The following is a 20,808-nucleotide window of genomic DNA, read 5'->3' as shown; positions in this document are numbered from 1 at the left end:
ATATGTGCCAATTATCATTAACCATGATACTATTTCTGCTCTAGATATTCTTATATGACTTCAATATCTCTGTTGTTGCAGCTGCTGAAAGAACTGAATGCTTTTAAGGAACAGCACACCCAAAAAATGACTGGCCTGGAGAAGAAGCTGGTAAACCTTATCTCTGTATAATGTCGGTCTTATGGTGACATATCTATTCTATGCTAAAACATTGGAAGAGTGACAATTTTTTTAAAATTTTCCTCGTCTTTATATTTATGTTGGGAGGGGGACTGGGGAGGATAGAAGGAGCACGTTGGAATAAGATCTGCAAACAAAGTAGGATCTTTTAGTACTAAGATATCAATAGGTGATAAAAAGGAATTTTGTAGCAAAATTAGGACTATCAGAGCTTATTAGTAGGTAGTCATCGAACAAGATAAACAAATTCAGAAAAGAGTTTGAGATTCTGCTTCTTCTTTTAAAGTAGATGAAATCATGATAATAAGCCATAGAATTTGGTGACTTCAAGATTCAGGATGATATACCAAAGAAATGTTAGTATGATTTCTAAAAGAGGAAATAATAAGATTATTATCATATAATTTCAGGTATATAACTTGGCAGGGAAAACTATTATTGAACATTAGTTGCTATTTACTGTACAAAGAGTTAATAAACAAACTAATAGAAATTGAATATTTATAGGAGAGATTATCCGCTTTATCCGAGGGATAGATCTGCTTTATCCGAGGGATAGAGCTGATCTGTGTGGAGGTGGCTTTTCTGAACATTCTTTTATTGTTCAGAGAGGGGATTATTATTATAAATATACATCTTATACAGTAAGGAATGCTGCCCAGAAGTCTGTGCAATCTGTTCACAAGAGTGATTATTCATTTTATTTTCGGAGACTCTTCAGGGTTGGGTATAAGTTTGCTTATGCAAATATCGTACTTGGTAGAAGTCTCTGCATCCTATACAGACCTTTCCATGTTTAGGACACTCTTATTGTTTGTTTGGGGGATATCAGAAAATGTCCCTTGAGAAGTTTTACAAATCCAATTGCACAACCATTTGAAAATGACCAAAAGGGAAACACCTTAGGTTCTTGATTCATAAGGTTTTATCAAATTGAAAATTAGATGTATGTATCAGTGATAATTGATGATTGTATTCTTACGCCGATTTCAAGGATTTCAATAATCGTCCAATTTGATGCTTCATATTGTGTCTGTTCTCTTTCTAAATGATTTACTGATTTTTGTATTCTCTATACCTACCTGAATACATGATGTGTCTGCAGAAGTGAAAATCTGATGTTTTCCCCCTTTGTTATTTCCTTGTCTTCACATGGAATTCAGACTAATGCACAAGAAGAAATCAAACTGCTAAAAGGTAGATGTTTGATGTTGGAGTCCACAAATCCCTCTCGTACACATGATAGTGAAAATGTGGTAGAGTCAGACGAAATAGTCTGTGATGAGTCAATCATCCTAGCTGGAGGATTTGATGGTAATAACTGGCTATCGGCCTTGGACTTGTACTCACCGTTGACTGATATTTTTAAGCCACTTAGGCCAATGAGTTCATTTCGGTCGTATTTTGCAATTGCAAATCTGAGTAGAGAAGTCTATGTATTTGGTGGAAAATTCAAGAAGTTGTGGGACAACACAGGTAATGCCAGTAGTCCCTCCCTTCACATACCCTCCTCCCCCTTTCTCTTAAAGTTTCTGAAACTGATGCCACTCTATTCTTGTGAAGTTGAATCATATAACCCAGCCAATGATATGTGGACTGTGCATTCTAATTTGAAAAAGAGAAACAGTAACTTATCTGGAGCTACTTTGAAGGACAAGATATTTGCAATGGGTGGTGGAAATGGGACTGAATACTTTGCAGAAGTTGAAATGTATGATCCTCAAGTAGGTCAATGGATTCCTTCACGATCCATGTGGCAGAAGGTTAATTCTTTTCCTTGCTTACATTTCGATAGTGATATTTTGAAGAAGGCTCATATGCATTACCCTTGGATGTTGTTCTCATCCTCTTAATTTCGGTAGTAAGTCTTTATGGGGTCGTTTATCTTCATGTTTTCCATGGATTTGCTGCTGTCTCTTCTTTCTGTTCAATCCCTTAGTAGCAGTCAGGTAGTATGAAGAAATACACAAGGGAGAAGACCTTAAAGTGTAGAGGGAAATAATTAGTTAGAATTGCAAAATGAAATGATGTATTGTTTAGCCATATTTTACTACAGAGGCTGAGTGAATTCATCTCATTACTAGGAAACAAAGACAATATTTGTCTCTTTCTTGTCCTTGCTTACAGTCTAGGCTTCAATTTAGTTCTATTGTTTAGACTTACTTGTTCAAAGTGGTAATATAATCTCCTCTGACATGATTGTCTACCATTCATGCAGCGATTTTCTCTTGCAGCAACAGAACTCAATGGTGCATTATATGCTGTTGGTGGATTTGATGGAGACAAATATTTGGCGTAAGTTATTGCTGAATTGCTGTTTTCTTATTTCTTTATAATGTATGCCCCAAAAAAGCTTGACATTTGGGCTTCATTACCTGAGAAATGAGAGTTGCTTGTAGTTTTCCAAACCGCAGTCCTTTTTAGTGCTAAAGTTGTTCTGATAGAAATCTGCAACTTCTTTTATTTCATTGAATCGGAAGATTATCTTCACATGTGAAAGTAGTTGAGTCTTGTTTTTCAGTTTTCTGCTGTGTTCTCCTGTAGCATCTTTCTTATTAGCTATCACCTCAGGACTGCTGAAAGGTTTGACCCCAGAGAACATGCTTGGACAAAAATTGAGAGTATGAGTACAAAAAGAGCATATCATGCGTTGGTTCCTTTGGGGGGAAAGTTGTATGTTGACCTCTTCTCTCTTCTTTGCATTCTATATCTTTGGTCCCATGTTATATCTTCGAGAGTAGGAGATGTGTATTGTCTAAAGAATCACTAGGGGGGAGGGGGATGGTCCATGACCTGTCCCATTTTACTTCTTGTTATTCACTTTTAGCTTCATGGTTGCTCTTTAGATATGCACTTGGTGGCTCTGATGGGTCTCAAATGATGCCAAGCGTTGAGATATATGATCCCCGTCGTGGAACATGGATGATTGGGGAACAAATGAACTACTCAAGGGGTTATGTAACTGCTTCTGCTCTAAAGGAGTCCATTTATGTCATTGGAGGGGCTCAATCTGATAATGAAGTACTAGACACGGTACATAAGATTATTTATTTCATTGTCTTGCTATGCGTAGCTTCCATTACATACATGGTTCAATTAATCAATACCCCTCTTTGTGATTGCAGATTGAACGTTACAAGGAAGGCACAGGTTGGGAAATAACCAACTTGAGCGGAGTCGGGAAAAGGTGCTTGTCCTCTGCTATAGTTTTGGAGGAAGATTGAAATCTGCATTCTTAAGTACTCAAGCTCTCTCTTCTTATGCGCAGCCTTTGTTCAATATCTGCTGTTTTGCCATAATGAATAGACTTAATGCTTGAAAGCATCTTAAACATTCCGTGACTTTTTCCTCCGTATAAGAAAACAGAAAATGGTCAAGCTTTTTATAACCAATGTATGGTTATAGCTTTGTAGTAGTAGTATGGCTGTATTTCAGACAGTTCTCTGCAGCTTCTTTCTGAGACAAAACTTGTTCACAATACTTTATTGTTTTTTCATCATTAAACTTGTTGCCTAGCATAAGATCAGGGTAAGGTGTTGGGTTTTAGAAGGGTTTTGAACTTTTGATGATCAAATACGTAGTCATTTCTATTTGCTTATAATCACAGAACATTAAACGTAAAAACCCAATAATGTCCAAAATGTTAAAAGAAAATGGAACCAGGAGTTGCCTTTTGTGTGTATATATGTACCACTATATCAATGCTGGTTTGAGAAACTCAGTGTTGGCATGAGACATTGTGGTATCAACTATCATGAACCGTGAGAAATGATCTAAAACTGTATATGTCTTCACAACACAGCACTCAAATAGACACATATGGACATGGCTAGTAGTAAACTCTTATATATGTTTTTGTTTTACTGATTGGGAGAAGCAGATAGGGAAAAAAAGCTAAATGAGAAACTTCAGCAAGGTGTTAAAGGGATTTTTAGAAACAGTTGCGACTACATTCAGATTCACATTTGTATAAATATATCAGGTGCAACGCATAATTTCCTTAAATATATATGTCACGACCCGACTCCTCGAATCATGATGGCAACTACTATAACCCACCAGTAGGTAAGCCAACCCGTAACCCGGAACAACAAGTAATGGGTCTGAGGGCAGAAACTAAACAAGAGTAGGCAAAATTTAAGATAACAACATAAATAGGCGGAAGCAAACTAAAACATATATACAAATAAAGATCTCTCCCAGAACCTGTAAGTCACTAGTACAGAGCTACTAGCAAAACGAGTACAAGTCCCAAAAGTGGACCACATAGACTGGATTGTCTCGAAAGGTAAAAGACAAGTCTATATATACAGATGGAGACTGAAATAGTACAAAACGCCGTGTGCTCACCCCCGTCTTCGGATCAGACTACTCCAAACTGGATCAACGCTGGCCATTGGTGTTCGGACCTGCATCACGAAACAGATGCAGAGCGTAGCATGAGTACCAAAACAACATGTACCCAGTAGGCATCATAGGCCGACTGAACTAAAAAAGTAAAGGCAATATGAAAAGAAGGAATAACACAAACCGAAGTCAAGAACGAAAATCTAACTAACAATGGAATGCACACGAGTGTAGAAAGAACTAACTAAAGTATTCTATAAGCTAACTACACCTAATTGGACCCCCATAAGCCCAGAAGGTACACTTGTGCGCAAGTTAAATAAAAACCCGAACGGACCCCCATAAGTCCGACGAGTACACAGAATAACTATAACTAAAGAGAATTGCATATAAGAACCCAAGAACGGAGAACATCGAACCAAAACCTCAACCCTAATTAGTAGAATCTGACAGTTGAAGGCCGGACCTCGAACCGGATGCTCACCATAAGTACCCAAGTAACCAATCACAAATATCAAGTATATAAGGTCGGAACTCTAACCGAATGCTCTATATAAGTATCTGGGCAATAGAGGCCGGACCTTAAACCGGTTGTTCTATATATATAAGTATCTGAGCGATAGAGGCCGGACCTTAAACCGGATGCTCTATATAAGTAACTGCGCAATAGAGGCCGGACCTTAAACCAGCTGCTCTATAAATGTGCCAATGTAACTGCTGAAAGAGTCTTAATCGATCCACGCTCATAAATGTCCGTGGAACGCCGTCCATACTTAGCCAATCAATGTAAGTCCTTGGAATCGAATCTAATCGAAAATCAAATTCAAGTCGCGAAGCAGAACTAGCGTCGCCGACTTAACTCGTGAAGTCGTAACATCAGGGAAATAAGGATAACTATCGTCGGAGCAAGCGTATCGCCTAACTAAGGCCCAAACTATCAGACTCAAGTCTGCTACTCCAATCTATAGGGATCTAAGTTGGCCGAGCGACATCGGGGCAAAACTAAGGCCTATCGAATCCGAATCATGTATTTCTAAGGCAAGCCCTAGTCAAACCTAAACTAAGGCCCAATAAGCTTCAAATAAAGAGTAATTAAGCATGCAAGCACACCACATAGCGAGGAGGGTCAATTAATAACACAAAGCATGCTCATAGTTACCCGATAAATCTCGAAATAGGCCGAAAACATAATTTTTAAACACCTATACATGATTCAATAACTACCCAACCCAAATCCCAACTAATCAACATGCATTTACATTCTCGAGCTCAATCTAAGAGAGGGAAACCGTAGCTTACCTGTAGGCCGATCACACGCGCTCCAAAATCACTTCTCCGGAGCTTTCCCTATCCGAACGGCCTCAAAATGTTGCCCCGCTATCAAAAATAGAGTCACAATGTTATTACGGTCATTTAGACACCAAAATCACAACAAACGGAGACGGGTCAATTTTGGAGTCAAAGCGGGAATCGTGGGACCCGCGCCGAACTGTTCGAATTTGACTCCGTCAAGAGACCCAAAACAGCACCCCAAACTTGTGTTCCAAAATGGAACACAATTCGGGGCTCAAAACGCAGCAAAACCCAACAAGCAAAAAAACCACACTTTAATCACTTAAAAGAAAACAATGCAACAGTCTAGACTCGAAACTAACGAGAATCAAAAAGTGCCCAGCACTCCTTGAATACTCTACGATGAAGCCACAACAATTCCCAACACGTGAGACTTCGAATCACCCAAAACCGAGCTAAAATGAGTGAGATATGACCAAAACAAGAATGCAAAAAACAAAGGCTCGAAAAAGGGTACAGCAGTCAAGTTATCGCGAAATTTACCTCAAAATACGTGCACCCGACAACTTCCGAACACTCTACAGCGAAGCCACCAACAATACGAAACTCCCTCACTTTAAATCGCCTAATTCCGATGAAAGATGAGAGAGTTATGAGGGTTTGAAGTTTGGAAAAATGTTGCTGTTATTTCTGCATTTATAGCAGATTTTCTGCAAATTTTCCTAAAACTTAAAAACTCCGACGAGGTGCTCCGAAGAACCCCGTGCACGCAAACGAGATATGCAACCATATCAAATTCGATATTCTGGACTCAATGGCACAGTCAAAATTTCCATACGAGGTCATCTTGATAAAAAGTGGGTCCCACACCCAAATGTCAATTTAAGTCAAAAACCACAAAAGAGCTCCGAAAAATATCAAAAATCTCGAGACACAAAAGAAAGGTCAATCTAGACCAAACTTGACATTCCGGAGCTAACTGCGCTGACGGAATTCTCATCCGAGCGCGTTTACTCAGAATGTTGACCAAAGTCAAACTTAGGCTTAAAGTTAAAACGCCTAATCGCACCGACTCACACTGAAAACCTCGGGAGTCATGCCGACCATGCTACTAGCCTAAAATGACCCTTCCGGAGTGATGGAATCGTCATAATTGGATTTCGATGTCATCTTCTTGAACTTTTGATCGAAAATGATCGTTCAAGGTTCATAAGCTCCAAAATACAAAAACTCGCACCATAACCAAACGAACGACCAGGTGACCTAACTGTCAGTCCCAGGAAGTCATAAATGACTTGGGGTCGCTACAGGAACGCCCTAAATGACACACAGAAAGCAAGACACAGAAATGACCAGGAGGGTCATTACAATATAATGCTATCCTAGTGTCGAGAGGAATTAAACACCAAAAAACACATTTAAGGAAGACACTGGATAAAGAAGAGTAGAGCTTTGCTATATAAGTTAACTTGTCTTGAGCCTCAAATGGATGGAAGCTTTTTATATATAGAAAAAGTTAGAACATAACCATTATTGAGCTGCTTATATTGCTTTATCACTTTTGACATGTAGAGCCAAATTTTACACTTGTATGAAAATTTTATGATTATTTTGTCACACCAAAGACCAGTTGTTGGATATTGTGAGAAGGTCTTCTTCTAAAATCCATTTTCTAGTTGCTTGGTTCCTTCCAAACACTCTCTAACCTTTATTACAACATACATAAATTCGCATCCAGAAAGGTAACATTTCATAGCTGCCAACAGCTCCCGATCATCTAAAGCAATATCTGGCATGAGTATGTTCTTGCTGAAGTGACGTGTCAACCACCACCTGCAACGAAACCTCCACGACTTGCTAGACTCATAATTGCTAAATATTCTTGGAGTCAGACTAATCCCATTTGAGAATTTATCCTTCTCACTATCTACATCGTTCGAGCACAGTACACACATACAATCTTCTTCACGTTGAGAAAGTCTCAGGAAGCAAATACGTCACATTTTCCAAGATAGTAGCTTTCAATAGCCTCCTTCACCTGATCCCCGACCAGCAACATCTGTATTAAAGGATGAAAAGCCTTGAATATAGAGCATGTTTTAAATACTTTATTGCACTCATATATACACAAGCTAAGGCTCAATAATGGTTATGTTCCTGCACGAGACATAAGGCACCCTGATGTGCCTCCCCTGTGTTCCCGCATTTGAGACAGAAGAGGATGAGTTCCGAATGAACAGCAAAACAATTTAAAACGTACTAATAAAACATAAAACAACTAAAATTTACCCCGGCAAGTTTTCATATTTTGAAATGTATTCATAATAGCCTCATTGGAGATAGTTAATATTCTAGTGCAATTGGTTTATCTTAGCCTAATATGACTTATAAATAGGAGGTTGGAGGTTCGAATTCCTATACGAACTTGGCCGCACAGGGGCGAATGACCATTCCATTCACACCGCAAACCAACGAGCCAAGAAACTCAAATATTCAATCAGTGTCATTAATGTTATTTGAAGGGATATTTTTTTATTTTTTTAGATTTTCTTAAATAGATAATATTAAAAAATTTCAACGAAGCAGTGTCGGTCGACACCTCGCCCCTGCTTGAACCCTTGACATAAGGTGGGTCCACCCCTACTTGAAGCCTTGAACGCACGAGACACAAGGCACCAATTCTCTCGGCTTTTTATTAAAAGTTTCACGCTTCTACAAACAAGGATTTGAGGCCATTTGTTATATTATGTGGCAAGATCATGGTGTATGTAACTTCAATTAAGTAAGTAAAAAAAGTGTTTTTAAAAACTGTCAATAGTTTAGAGACGAAACTAATAATTCACGCCAAATTGAGGGTGCTTACAATACTTCTCTCTACTTAATTATTTATATTAGGTGAACATTACTAATATGAAAAGAGAAATTAAAAGAAGTTAGGGGTTTATTCAGTAAAAGAAAAAAAATCAATGAAGCAAAGTGCAAAAGGTGTATACCTTAGGGACTCAACTTCTCTTAAAAAAGGAAAAAAGAAAGGCCCAATCTTCTTTTTATTTGGTGGATATAAAAAACGAATTTGCATTGTTGGAGATTCCAAATTTTGAGGGTTTTTCACAGTGACTCGAGAACAGCTAAGGAAGAAGAAGAAGAAAATGCCGTGCCTTAACATTTCTACAAACGTGAACTTGGAAGGAGTTGATACTTCCTCCGTACTTTCTGAAGCTACCTCCACTGTTGCCAAACTCATCGGCAAACCAGAAGCAGTATGTTATACTTCTCCCTTCTTGTTTTGTGTTGTATTTTGAACTTGTACAGGTAATAATGTTTCAATTGTTTGTATTCTCTTTTTGGGTTGAGCCTTAAGTGTTTGGACAGTCACCCAGATGTTCAATTGTGTCATTAAGTCTTTGTGGGTCTCGTGCTTTAGGGATTTTGATTTTGCCGAGGGTTTATCGGAAATAAGGGGGAGTAAGGTCTGTGTACACGCTACTCTCCTGATTCCCACTATGTTGTTGTTTTCATCTATGCTATTGTGGGTACAAAGGATTTGATCTTTTTCTGTTCAATAGCAAAGTGAGAACAAAAGAAAACTCGGAATAATGCAGCAAAAGGTTGACTGGCTTTTTATAGCACGAGTAGATCAGTACATCGGGTTTTCAGTCTGAATTTTGAAATTGTGGTCTAAAACACTTCTAACCATTTGTGTGGCACAGAAATTGGGACAAATGGATCATTTATATACAAGCATTTTACCAAAAAGTAGAGCACTTGCACCAAAATATGGTACTCTTCAAATGACACACAATCTTCTATATAAGTAGGGATATTTTTGTGTGTGCACCAAAAATTAACTGAGAGCAAAGGCTATTCTTCAAGTGTACAAAGACATTTTTAGATTCCCTTCAAAAGCTCCTGCTCTCCTTTATAGTATTTCCTTTTACATGACACACATTATTATTAGGGGGACAACATCCGATGTCCTATGTGATCTCATTTTGATTCTACAAGCACATCTATTGAGCACCAACCCTTTACCGATCCTGTTATTGTGTGATGCATGCCGAATTCAATACTACCCATCACAATCATGTAGTCACCTGCCAACAATATGAGGTAATCCACACCTTTGCCTGATCTTTTACTCAGAAAGAACAGGCTAACATATGCGATCCTCTTTTCCAACTTAGAACTTAGAATAGTCCCCCTTGGTTGCCAACCAAGCTAGAGATACATCTTTTGAGAGCCCCTAGAAATCCAACTGATATGTGCAGGAAGTCCAACTTCCTCACCAACAGCTTGCAGTAGTGTGGCTTCATTGAGAGAACTCTATCTCTGCTCAGCCTCCATCTCCACAGTGCTGACTATTGAGATACAAAATATTTTATAGTTAGAAGTATCTTAAAGAAGTTCGGAATAACCACAAATGAAAGAAAAATCTGATTGACTCACAAATGTAGCAGAAATTTACGTGCTTAAATTTGACCACTGTAGTACTCCCTCTGTTTCATTTTATATTACATTCTTCCCTTGTTAGTCTGCCAAAAGAAATGAGACCATTTTATATTTGAAAGCTCTTTAACTTCTCACCCTCAATGAGGCTTTATAGCCTAGAAATGTCATCACAATATTTCTGGTTGAAAATAATTTTAAAATGTTTGGAAATAAATTATAGTAATGAAAAATGCATTTGACTTTCCTTCTCCTTCTCAAAAATGCATTTGAGTTTCAGACCATTTTTTCGAGATAGCTGAAGTGAAAAGGATTATAGTCAAGTTCATGGGGGAAAACGAAGTATGAGGTGGCTCTCATTTTCCCTATGGTAGAGTTAGCAATGCTCGTTGCTTGTGCTGATACTGTGTATCATGTTGTTGTGAAGCTATGGAAGAGTGAAATGTGTTTAGACTCGTGATTTTTAGTGTTTAAGTGCTAAGGAATGTGATGTGTCTAGTTTCGAACTTTCAAAGTTCTGAATGTTGGTGATGCGCAATTTCTTTCTTTTAGGTTGGCCATTGTAGTGAAGCTATGTAATAATGAAATGTGTTCATACTCATGAATTTGTGTTTAAGTGATTAAGGAATAGGATTTGTCTAGTTTCCAAACTATAAAGCTTCTAGATGTTGGTAATGAGCAACTGCTCTCCTTTAGTTTGGGACTTCAGGTCTCACACTTCTTTCTTAACAGCACTTTGGGTCTTAATGTATTAGCCTCAAATCTCAATGAATTAGGAATTGTATCTTGTATGGCTAATTGCTACTTACTCTGATTAAGACCTCATGTTTTGACACAATGTGCTTCTGGTAGTTGTTTGAGATCATTTACCAAACATTTTCCAGTTTCACAATTCTTACTCCTGCTAACCTGCGACATTTTTTTCACTTTCACACCTGTCTTATAAAATGACAATCAGGATCACAAAGGGAGACCTCAAATCAAGAATGAGAAAAATACATATCCACTGAGTTTTGACCTGTGTGCCAACTTGGCCTCAGGGATTTATCTGCTTAAGAAAAAGAACAAGTAAATATTTACAAATCCTAAATACTCCTATCCTTGGATCCATCATTTGGGATAGGAAGGAAAGGATAGAACAGAAACATGAGTAGCATAGAATAGTTTGGCTTCAAAATGCACATTTCTTTCTTGAAGTTTATTGTCGGTCAATATCATTATTTTGTTGATCGGTTCGACGGAATAATACGTAAAGGAAAGAATAGAAGAAAGGCACCCAAGGATGTGGCCTAGTGGTCAATGAAGTGGATTGAGAACCATGAGGTCTCACGTGCAAATCCCAGGTGAGACAAAATACACTAGGTGATTCTGCCCCTGAAGAATTGGGACAGATGAGGAAAATCACCTTCTGTTTTAGTAAGTTTTTGAAATTACTGCAATGAATTCACCTTTATTTTAGCAATTTTTTCAATGACCAAGATGCTTTTAAGGTAATTCTACCCCTGAAGAATTGGCTCTAGAAATTCTTCACAGGGTTAGACTTTGCAGTTAATGTTCTAAAAGCTATTAGCTTTACAAGATAATCAGTATCTTGCTTGATGAATTCATAAGTCTCACTTAGTAGAAACTAGAAAGTAATTGCCTCTTTGTAGAAAATGCATTAGCTGATGAACATTTTAGCATGTAGGTTCACTCAACAAGTTTTGCCTTTAGTCTCTCTTGAGAAGCTCAATTGACATGCTTTATCATCCCTTTTGTGTTTGTTTGGTTTCTCTGTAGTGCAGTAATATTGCTTTCATTGTGCAGTATGTCATGATTGTGTTGAAGGGATCTGTTCCCATGGCTTTCGGGGGTACGGAACAGCCTGCTGCCTATGGAGAGTTGGTCTCCATTGGGGGCTTAAATGCTGATGTCAATAAGAAACTCAGTGCTGCAATAGCTGACATACTTGAGACTAAATTGTCTATCCCCAAATCTCGATTTTTCCTGAAATTCTATGATGCTAAGGTATGTGCCAGGCTTCATAGTCTATCAAGGATGAGTAAATTCCCCGCATATCTCTCATTGCATTCTTCCTGTTTGTTTAGGCCCATCAAAGTCAAGAATATGCACAATGTCTTCATGCTTTACACCAGTACTAGATCATGTAAATAAACTTTCACTGTCTAAGAACACTAGAAGTTTTTGTACTTCTCCGATTCCTCAAGTATTTGTGAACATAATGTTCCACTTTAGGAGTGTCGGTCATATAAGTATTCTGTCCTCCTAAATCTGACGAAACTGATAACTACTGCTGTATTTTGCAGGGTTCCTTCTTTGGCTGGAATGGATCTACCTTCTGAATTTCCATTTCATTTCACAATTGGCCATCTTTGAGCCACTTATGAACTGTATGTATGTGGTTGGATCTGTATCAGCCAAGTAACTTCGTATTACATCTTTCTTTGTAATACTTGGAATGATGAATGTCTGGTCCTTGTGAATGTTGGAATTATCCTGCATCTAAGCCCTTGATGTGATCATCGAAACGTTGTCTTGAATATGAGGTCTGAGCTATCAGCACTCTTTCGCGTTCATGTCGTTGTTTCATCCATATTTTCTGTCTCTGTGTTCCATATTTGTTGCATGCCTATCTGAAGATTGCCAATGGCTCTGCTTGTTAGCAGAATCATTCACCTATTTCATGATCTTAGTATGTAAGATAAAATATGCTTTTAATGTATATTTTTCAATTATGCTATTAATTCCATCAATTGAATTAATTGTCAAAAAAGATTTAATTACTTCTTTTATCCCATTAACATCATCTAGATGTTTTTCAATTATAAAAAAGTACTTGTATCTTATGATATTTCAAAAGAATTAAGTGATCAAATGATAATGAGTACATGTGAACTACTAAAAATTCCTAAGTGTTTATTTTTGTTCTTCTCCTGCTATGGTTGATGTTTTTTTTTCTTTCGAAGGACCTAAAAATTATAATTAAATAATTTTATAAGAAATATTAAAAATGACTTTAGTGGGATCTTACCAACTCTTAAATGATTATTCAAGAAAATAGGTTTTTTTTTCTTCTATTTAAATGGTAAAGAGTTATATTTACATATTTCGTCCCTTGGTAATATATGCTCTTAATAAACTCAAAAAATAGTTAAATCTTTTTCTCCACCAAAAAAAAAACTTTTAATCAACTTTGCTAAACAATGTCAACCTCTATATTTCCTGTCAAAATAAAAAGACAGAGAGAGAAAAATCGTTTGATCTATTATACTTTCATCTATTTTAATTTATGTGAATTTGGGCTTAAAATTTTTTAAAATAAAGTTATATAAAAGTTACTACTAGGGTGGCAATTCGGTTTGGTTTTATCAAACTTCAATTCGGTGCTTCGATTTTCGATTTTAGAAAAGTATGCATCGTATACCAAATCAAAATAATTCGATTCAGTTCGATTTGATTCGGTGTTTTTGAATCGATTTTTCGGAGCGAATGAAAAATAAAATGAAAACAAAATCAGTGTACAAGATATTTAAAAATTTTAAACTATGTTAAGGAATGGTGTGTCTCGTCATGGAACACAAATTGTGTTAACTACTATATTTATTTTTTTCAAGAACATTGTGCCTCCAACTACTTCTCGAGAAAAACAAGGACGAAGACGGGTTCCTTTACATGTTTTTTTTTCCAAAAAAATATGTTGCGTGCTCCGGACGCCAGATCATAGGCAAATACATAAAAAAAATCAAGGAATTTGAGTAATTCCAAAAAATTGGACTGTAAATGCGGAAATAAGCATTAAAAAAAATGGGGTGAGTATATGTGGTGGTTCCCCAACTCATTACGGAGGTCCTCATAAAGTTTTTTCAGAAAACATTTTTGGGTGCTCCGAGGCGCCAGATCCATGGGCTAATACACACGAAATATCGAGAAATTTGCATAATTCCTAAAAATGGGCCTGTAAATGCGGAAATAGGCGTTTAAAAAATGGGGTGAGTATACATGGTGGTTCCCCAACTCATTACGGAGGTCCTCATAAAAAAATTTCAGCAAAATTTTTGGGTGCTCCGAGGCGCCAGATTTATGGACTAATACACACGAAAAAAATGAGGAATGCATAATTTCTAAAAAATGGCATGTAAATTCGAAAATAGGCATTAGAAAGATTGTGTCAGCATCCGTGGTGATTCCCAAACTCATTACGGAAGTCCTCATATATATTTTTCAGAAATTATTTTTGGGTGCTCTAAGGTACCAGATCCGTTGGCTAATACACACGAAAATCGAGAAATTTGCGTAATTCCTAAAAAAAATCTTGTAAATGCGGAAATTGGCATTTAAATGGTGTGAGTATACTTGATGGTTCCCCAATTCATTATGGAGGTCCTCCTTACATTATTTCAGAAAAACATTTTGAGTACTCCAAGGTACCAGATCCATGAGTTAATACACACGAAAAATTGATTAATTTGGGTAATTCCTAAAAACAGGTCTTTAAATGCGAAAATAAGCGTTAAAAATGGTATGAGTATTCATGATGGTTCCCCAACTCGTTACAGAGGTCTTGATAAAGTTTTTTCAGAATTTTTTTGGGTGTTTCAAGGCGGCAGATCCATGGGCTAATAATACACACGAAAAATAGAGGAATTTGGATAATTTCTAAAAAAGGTCATGTAAATGCGGAAAGAGGCGTTAAAATGGTGTGAGTATACATGGTAGTTCCCCAACTCACTACGAAGGTTCTCATAAAGTTTTTTCAGAAAAAAATTTGGATGCTTCGAGGCGCCAAATCTATGGGCTAATACACACGAATAATCGAGGAATTGGGCTAATTCCTAAAAAGGGGATATAAACGCGAAAATAGGCGTTAAAAATGGTGTTAGTATACTTGGTGGTTCCCCAGCTCATTACACAGGTCCTCATAAAGTTTTTTCAGAAAAAAATTTAGGTGCTCGGAGGCGCCAGACCCATGGGCTAATACACACGAAAAATCGAGGAATTTATGTAATTCCTAAAAAAGGGCAGTAAATGGGGAAATAAGCGTTAAAAAATGGTGAGAGTATACGTGGTGGTTACCCAACTTATTACAGAGGTCCTCATAGAAAAAATTCTGAAAAAAATTGTGGGTGCTCTCAAGCGCCAGATCCATGGGCTAATACACACGAAAAATCAAAGAAATTTGGTAATTCCTAAAAAGGGAACTGTAAGTCCTGAAATATAGGCATTAAAAATAATGTGAGTGTACGTGGTGGTTCCCTAACTCATTACAGAGGTCCTCATAAAAATTTTCAGGAAAAACTTTGAGTGCTTTGAGGCGCCAGATCCATGAGATAATACATACGAAAAGCTGAGAAATTTATGTAATTTCTAAAAAAGACCTGTAAATGCGGAAATAGGCATTATAAAAATATCGTGAGTATACTGGTGGTTCCCCAACTCATTACGGAGGTCCTCATAAAGGGTTTTTTAGAAGAAGAAAAATTGGGTGCTCCGAGGCGCCAGATTCATGGGTTGATACACATGAAAAATCAAGAAATTGAGGTAATTCCTAAAAAATGGCATGTAAATGCGAAATATGCGTTTAAAATGGTGTGAGTATACATGGTGGTTCCCCAACCCATTACAGAAATGCTAATAAAAACTTTTCAGAAAATATTTTTGGGTGCTCCAGGGCGCAAGATCCATTGGCTAATACACACGAATAATAAAGGATATGGGGTAATTCCTAAAAAGGCCTATAAATGCGTAAACGGCGTTAAAAAATAGTGTGAGTATATGTGGTGGTTCCCCAATTAATTAAGGAGGTCCTCATAAAGTTTTTTCCAAAAAAAAAAAGCTTGTAAATGCGAAAATGGGCGTTAAAAAAAATGATATGAGTATAAGTGAAGGTTCCCAACTCATTGCGGAGGTTTTCATAAAGTTTATTGAGAAAATGTTTTTGGGTGCTCTGGGCACCAGATCATGGTCTAAAACACATGAAAGATTGAGAAATTTGAGCGATTCTTAAAAAATGGCTTGTAAATGCGGAAATGCGCGTTAAAAAAATAGTGTGAGTATACGTGAAGGTTCCCAAACTCATTACAGAGGTCCTCATAATGTATTTTGAGAAAATACTTTTGGGTGCTCCGGGCACCATATCCATGGGCTAATACACACAAAAAATTACGAAATTTGGGTGATTCTTAAAATGAGCTTGAAAATGCGGAAATGGACATTAAAAATGGTGTGAGTATATATGAAAATTCCTCAACTCATCGCGGAGGTCCTCATAAAATTTTTTGAGAAAATTTTTTAGGGTGCTCCGGGTGCCAGATTCATAGGTTAATACATGAAAAATCAAGAAATTTGGGGGATTCTTAAAATAGGCTTATAAATGCTGAAATGGACGTTAAAAATGGTGCGAATATACATGAAGGTTCACCAACTCATTACGGAGGTCCACATAAAATTCTTTGAGAAAAAAATTAGGTGCTCTGTGTTCAAGATCCACGGGTCAATACATACAAAAAATCGGTGAATTTGAGTGATTTTAAAATAGGAATTGTAAATGCGGAAATGACGATAAAAAATGGTATGAGTATAAGTGAAGGTTCCCCAACTCATTAGAAGGTCCTCATAAAGTTTTTTGAGAAAAACAATTTTTTATGCTCTGGACGCCAGATCCATGGGCAATTAAACACGAAAAATTGGAGAATTTGGGCGATTCGCAAAAAATAACTTGTAAATGCAAAAATGGTGTTAAAAATGGTGTGAGTATACGTGAAGGTTCCCAAACTCATTACAGAGGTCCTCATAAAAGTTTTTAAGAAAAATATTTTGGGTTATGCGGGCACTAGATCCATGGATTAACACACGGAATATCGGGAATTTTTTGCCATTCAAAAAAGAGAGTTTGTAAATACGAAAATGAGCATTAAAAATTGTGTGAGTATACGTGAAGGTTCCCCAACTCATTACGGAGGTCATCATTAAGTTTTTTAAGAAAAAAAAAATTGGGTGCTCCTGTCGCTAGATCCATGGGCTAATACATGCGAAAATTGGAAAATTTGAGCAATTTTTAAAATAGTGCTTGTAAATGCGGAAATGGACGTTAAACTTAGTTTAAGTATACGTGAAGGTTCCCCAATTCATTATGGAGGTCCTCATAAAGTTTTTTGAGAAAAAAAATTATGGCTGCTCCTGACGCTAAATCCATGAGCTAATACACACGAAAAATCGTTGAATTTGGGCGATTTTTTAAAATGGGCTTGTAAATGCGGAAATGAGCATTAAAAAATGATGTGAGTATACGTAAAGGTTCCCCAACTCATTACAAAGGTCCTCATAAAGTTTTTTTGAGAAAATTTTTTGGGTGCTCCTGCACCAGATCCATGGACTAGTACAAGAAAAATCAGGAACTTAGGCGATTCTTAAAAATGAGCTTTTAAATGCGAAAATGGACGTTTCGAAAATGGTGTGAGTATACGTGAAGGTTTCCCAACTCATTACGGAGGTCCTCATAAAGTTTTTTGAGAATATTTTTTGGGTGCTCTGGGCGCCAGATCCATGGGCTAATTCACATAAAAAATCGAGGAATTTGGGTGATTCTTAAAAAAAGGCTTGTAAATGCGGAAATGAGTGTTAAAAAATGGTATGAGTATACGTGAATGTTCCCAAACTCATTACGGAGGTGCTGAGAAATTTTTTTGAGAATATTTTTTTGGGTGCTCTAGGCGCCAGATCTATGGGTTAATACACACACAAAAATTAGAATATGGACTATTCTTTAAAAAAGGCTTGTAAATGCGGTAATGAGTATTAAAAAATAGTGTGGGTATACATGAAGGTTCCCCAACTCATTACGGAGGTCCTTATAAATATTTTTGATGAAAAAAATTTGGGTTCTCTGGGCGTCAGATCCATTGGCTAATACACAAAAAATTGGGAAATTTGGGATATTTTTAAAAAAGCTCTTGTAACAAGCTTAAATGGAAGTTAAAAAAATGGAGTGAGTATAAGTGAAGGTTCCTCAACTCATTACAGAGGTCCTCATAAAGTTTTTTGAGAAAAAAATTTAGGTGCTCCGGGCGCTAGATCCATGGGCTTATACACACGAAAAATTGGGGAATTTAGATGATTCTTAAAAAAAGGCTTGTAAATGCAGAAATCGGCGTTATAAAAATAGTGTGAGTATACGTGAAGGTTCCTTAACTTATTACAAAGGCCCTCATAGTCTTTTGAGAAAAATATTTGGGTGCTCCAGGCGCCAGATCAATGGGCTAATAAAAACGAAAAATTGGGAAATTTGGGAGATTCCTAAAAAATGGCTTTTAAATGCAGAAATGGGTGTTAAAAAAATGGTGTGAGAATACATCAAGTTTCCCCAACTCATTACGAACGTCCTCATAATGTTTTTTGAGAAAAAAAAATTAGGTTCTCCGGGCGCCAAATCCATGGGATAATATACACAAAAAATCGAGAAATTTTTGGTGATTCCTAAAAAAAGATTTGTAAATGTGGAAGTGGGGTGAGTATAAGTGAAGGTTCATCAATTCATTACAGAGGTCTTCATAATATTTTATGATAAACAAATTTTGGGTGATCCGGGCGACAGATCCATACACATGAATAATTAGGGAATTTGTGTGATTCTTTAAAAAGACTTGTAAATACGGAAATGGGCGTTAAAAAATGGTGTGAGTATACCTGAAGATTCTCCAACTCATTACAAAGGTTCTCATAAAGTTTTTTTAGAAAAAAAAATTGAGTGCTCCGGGCGCCAAATTCATGGGCTAATACACTCAAAAATATGGGAAATACGAGTGATTCTTAAAAAAGAAGTTGTAAATGCGGAAATGGACGTTAAAAATGGTGTGAGTATACGTAAAGGTTCTCCAACTCATTACGGAATTCCTCATTAAGTTTTTTGAGAAAAAAATTTAGGGTCTACCAGGAGCCAGATCCATGGGCTAACACACATGAAAAATTAGGAAATTTGGGTGATTCTTAAAAAATGGCTTGTAAATGAGGTAATTAATGTTAAGAATATGGTGTGAGTATACATGAAGGTTCCCCAACTAATTACAAAGGTCCTCATAAATTTTTTTGAGAAAAATATTTTGGGTACTCTTTTCAACAGATCCATGGGCTAATTAAACACATAAAAAAATGGGGAATTTGAGCTATTTTTTAAAAAGAGCTTGTAAATACGGAAATGGGCGTTAAAAAATGGTTTAAGTATACGTGAAGGTTTCCCCACTCATTACGGGGGTTCTCATAAACTTTTTTGAGAAAAAATTATGGGTGCTCCTAGCTCCAGATCCATGAGCTAATACATATGAAAAAATCCTTGAATTTGGGAGATTATTATAAAAGAGTTTGTAATGCGGAAATGGGCATTCAAAAATGGTGTGAGTATACGTGAAGGTTCTCCAACTCATTACAAAGTTCCTCATAAAGTTTTTTGGGAGAAAAAATTTGGGTGCTCCGGGCGCCAGATCTAAGGACTAATACAAGAAAAATCGGGAACTTGGGCGATTCTTAAAAAAGGACTTGTAAATACGGAAATGACGTTTAAAAATGGTGTGAGTATAAGTGAAGGTTTCCCAACTCATTACAAAGGTCCTTATAAAGATTTTGTAGAAAAAAAATTGGGGTGCTCCGAGCGCCAAATCCATAGGCTAATACACACGAAAAATCATGAAATTTGGGCGATTCTTAAAAAAGGGTTTTTAAATGAGGAATTGATCGTTAGAAAAATGGTTTGAGTATACGTGAAGGTTACCCAACTCGTTACGGAGGTACTGATTAAGTTTTTTGAGATAAAAAGTTTGGGTGCTCAAGGCGCCAGATCAATAGGCAAATACACACGAAAAATCTGAGAATTCGGGAGATTCTTAAAAGAATGTCTTGTAAATAGGGATATGGGTGTTAGAAAAATTATGAGAGTATATATGAAAGTTCCCAACTCATTACGGTGACCCTCGTAAATATTTTTGAGAAAAAACTTTTGGATGCTCAGTGCGCCAGATCCATGGGCTAATGTACACGAAAAATCAGTGATATTGGACGATTCTTAAAAAGGGCTTGTAAATGCGTAAATGGGCGTTAAAAAATTGTGTGAGTATACATGAAGGTTCCCTAACTCATTACAAAAGTCCTCATAAAGTTTTTTGAAAAAATAGTTTTGGTTCTACGAGTGTCAGATCCATGGGTTAATACACATGAAAAATTAGAAAATTTTGGTGATTCTAAAAAGAGCTCATAAATGCTAAAATGTGCATTAAAAATGGTGTAAGTATATGTGAAGGTTCCCAACTCACTATAGAGGTCCTCACATAGTTTTTTGAGAAAAAAATTTGGGTGTTGCAGACACTAGATCCATGGGCTTTACACACAAAAAAATCAAAGAATTTGGTCGATTCTTCAAAACTGCTTGTAATTGTGGAAATGAACATTAAAAATGGTGTGAGTATACGTAAAAGTTGTCTAACTTATTAAAGAGGTCATAATAATATTTTTGGAGAAAATATTTGGGTGCTCCGAGCGTCAAATCAACGGTCTAAT

General features: G+C 36.8%; 3 protein-coding genes across 3 annotated transcripts in view; 2 read left to right on the top strand and 1 right to left on the bottom strand.

Moving 5' to 3' along the window:
- LOC125839888 (uncharacterized) overlaps positions 1-3,542 on the top strand; it is a 31,424-nt gene extending 27,882 nt beyond the window's left edge. The window contains exons 5-10 of the mRNA XM_049518865.1: positions 82-150; positions 1,344-1,656; positions 1,744-1,943; positions 2,399-2,475; positions 3,027-3,213; positions 3,306-3,542. Coding sequence (XP_049374822.1) covers positions 82-150; positions 1,344-1,656; positions 1,744-1,943; positions 2,399-2,475; positions 3,027-3,213; positions 3,306-3,404 — 945 coding nt within the window. The 3' untranslated portion in view covers positions 3,405-3,542. The remainder of the gene's footprint in view (positions 1-81; positions 151-1,343; positions 1,657-1,743; positions 1,944-2,398; positions 2,476-3,026; positions 3,214-3,305) is intronic.
- The window catches only part of LOC125839970 (non-specific lipid-transfer protein 2-like), a 554,062-nt gene that overhangs the window by 517,998 nt on the left and 15,256 nt on the right, over positions 1-20,808 (bottom strand). The window lies entirely within an intron of this gene.
- On the top strand, positions 8,848-12,840 carry LOC125839969 (uncharacterized). Its single transcript, XM_049518931.1, has 3 exons — positions 8,848-9,080; positions 12,073-12,273; positions 12,573-12,840. The coding sequence occupies exons 1-3, from the start codon at positions 8,970-8,972 to the stop codon at positions 12,606-12,608; spliced, it is 348 nt and encodes a 115-aa protein (XP_049374888.1). The 5' UTR covers positions 8,848-8,969; the 3' UTR covers positions 12,609-12,840.

This window comes from Solanum verrucosum, unplaced genomic scaffold (assembly GCF_900185275.1).
Source record: "Solanum verrucosum unplaced genomic scaffold, falcon-dt-bn FXZP01000177.1, whole genome shotgun sequence".
NCBI lineage: Eukaryota > Viridiplantae > Streptophyta > Magnoliopsida > Solanales > Solanaceae > Solanum > Solanum verrucosum.
The sequence above is the reverse complement of the archived record's forward strand: the minus strand, read 5'-3'. Positions and strand labels throughout refer to the sequence as shown.

Excerpts from the sequence above, each read along its gene's own strand:
- LOC125839969 (XM_049518931.1), top strand. The coding sequence starts at position 8,970 with ATGCCGTGCCTTAACATTTCTACAAACGTGAACTTGGAAGGAGTTGAT. Across the intron at positions 9,081-12,072 it reads TCATCGGCAAACCAGAAGCA|TATGTCATGATTGTGTTGAA; the intron begins GTATGTTATACT and ends TTCATTGTGCAG. Across the intron at positions 12,274-12,572 it reads TGAAATTCTATGATGCTAAG|GGTTCCTTCTTTGGCTGGAA; the intron begins GTATGTGCCAGG and ends TGTATTTTGCAG.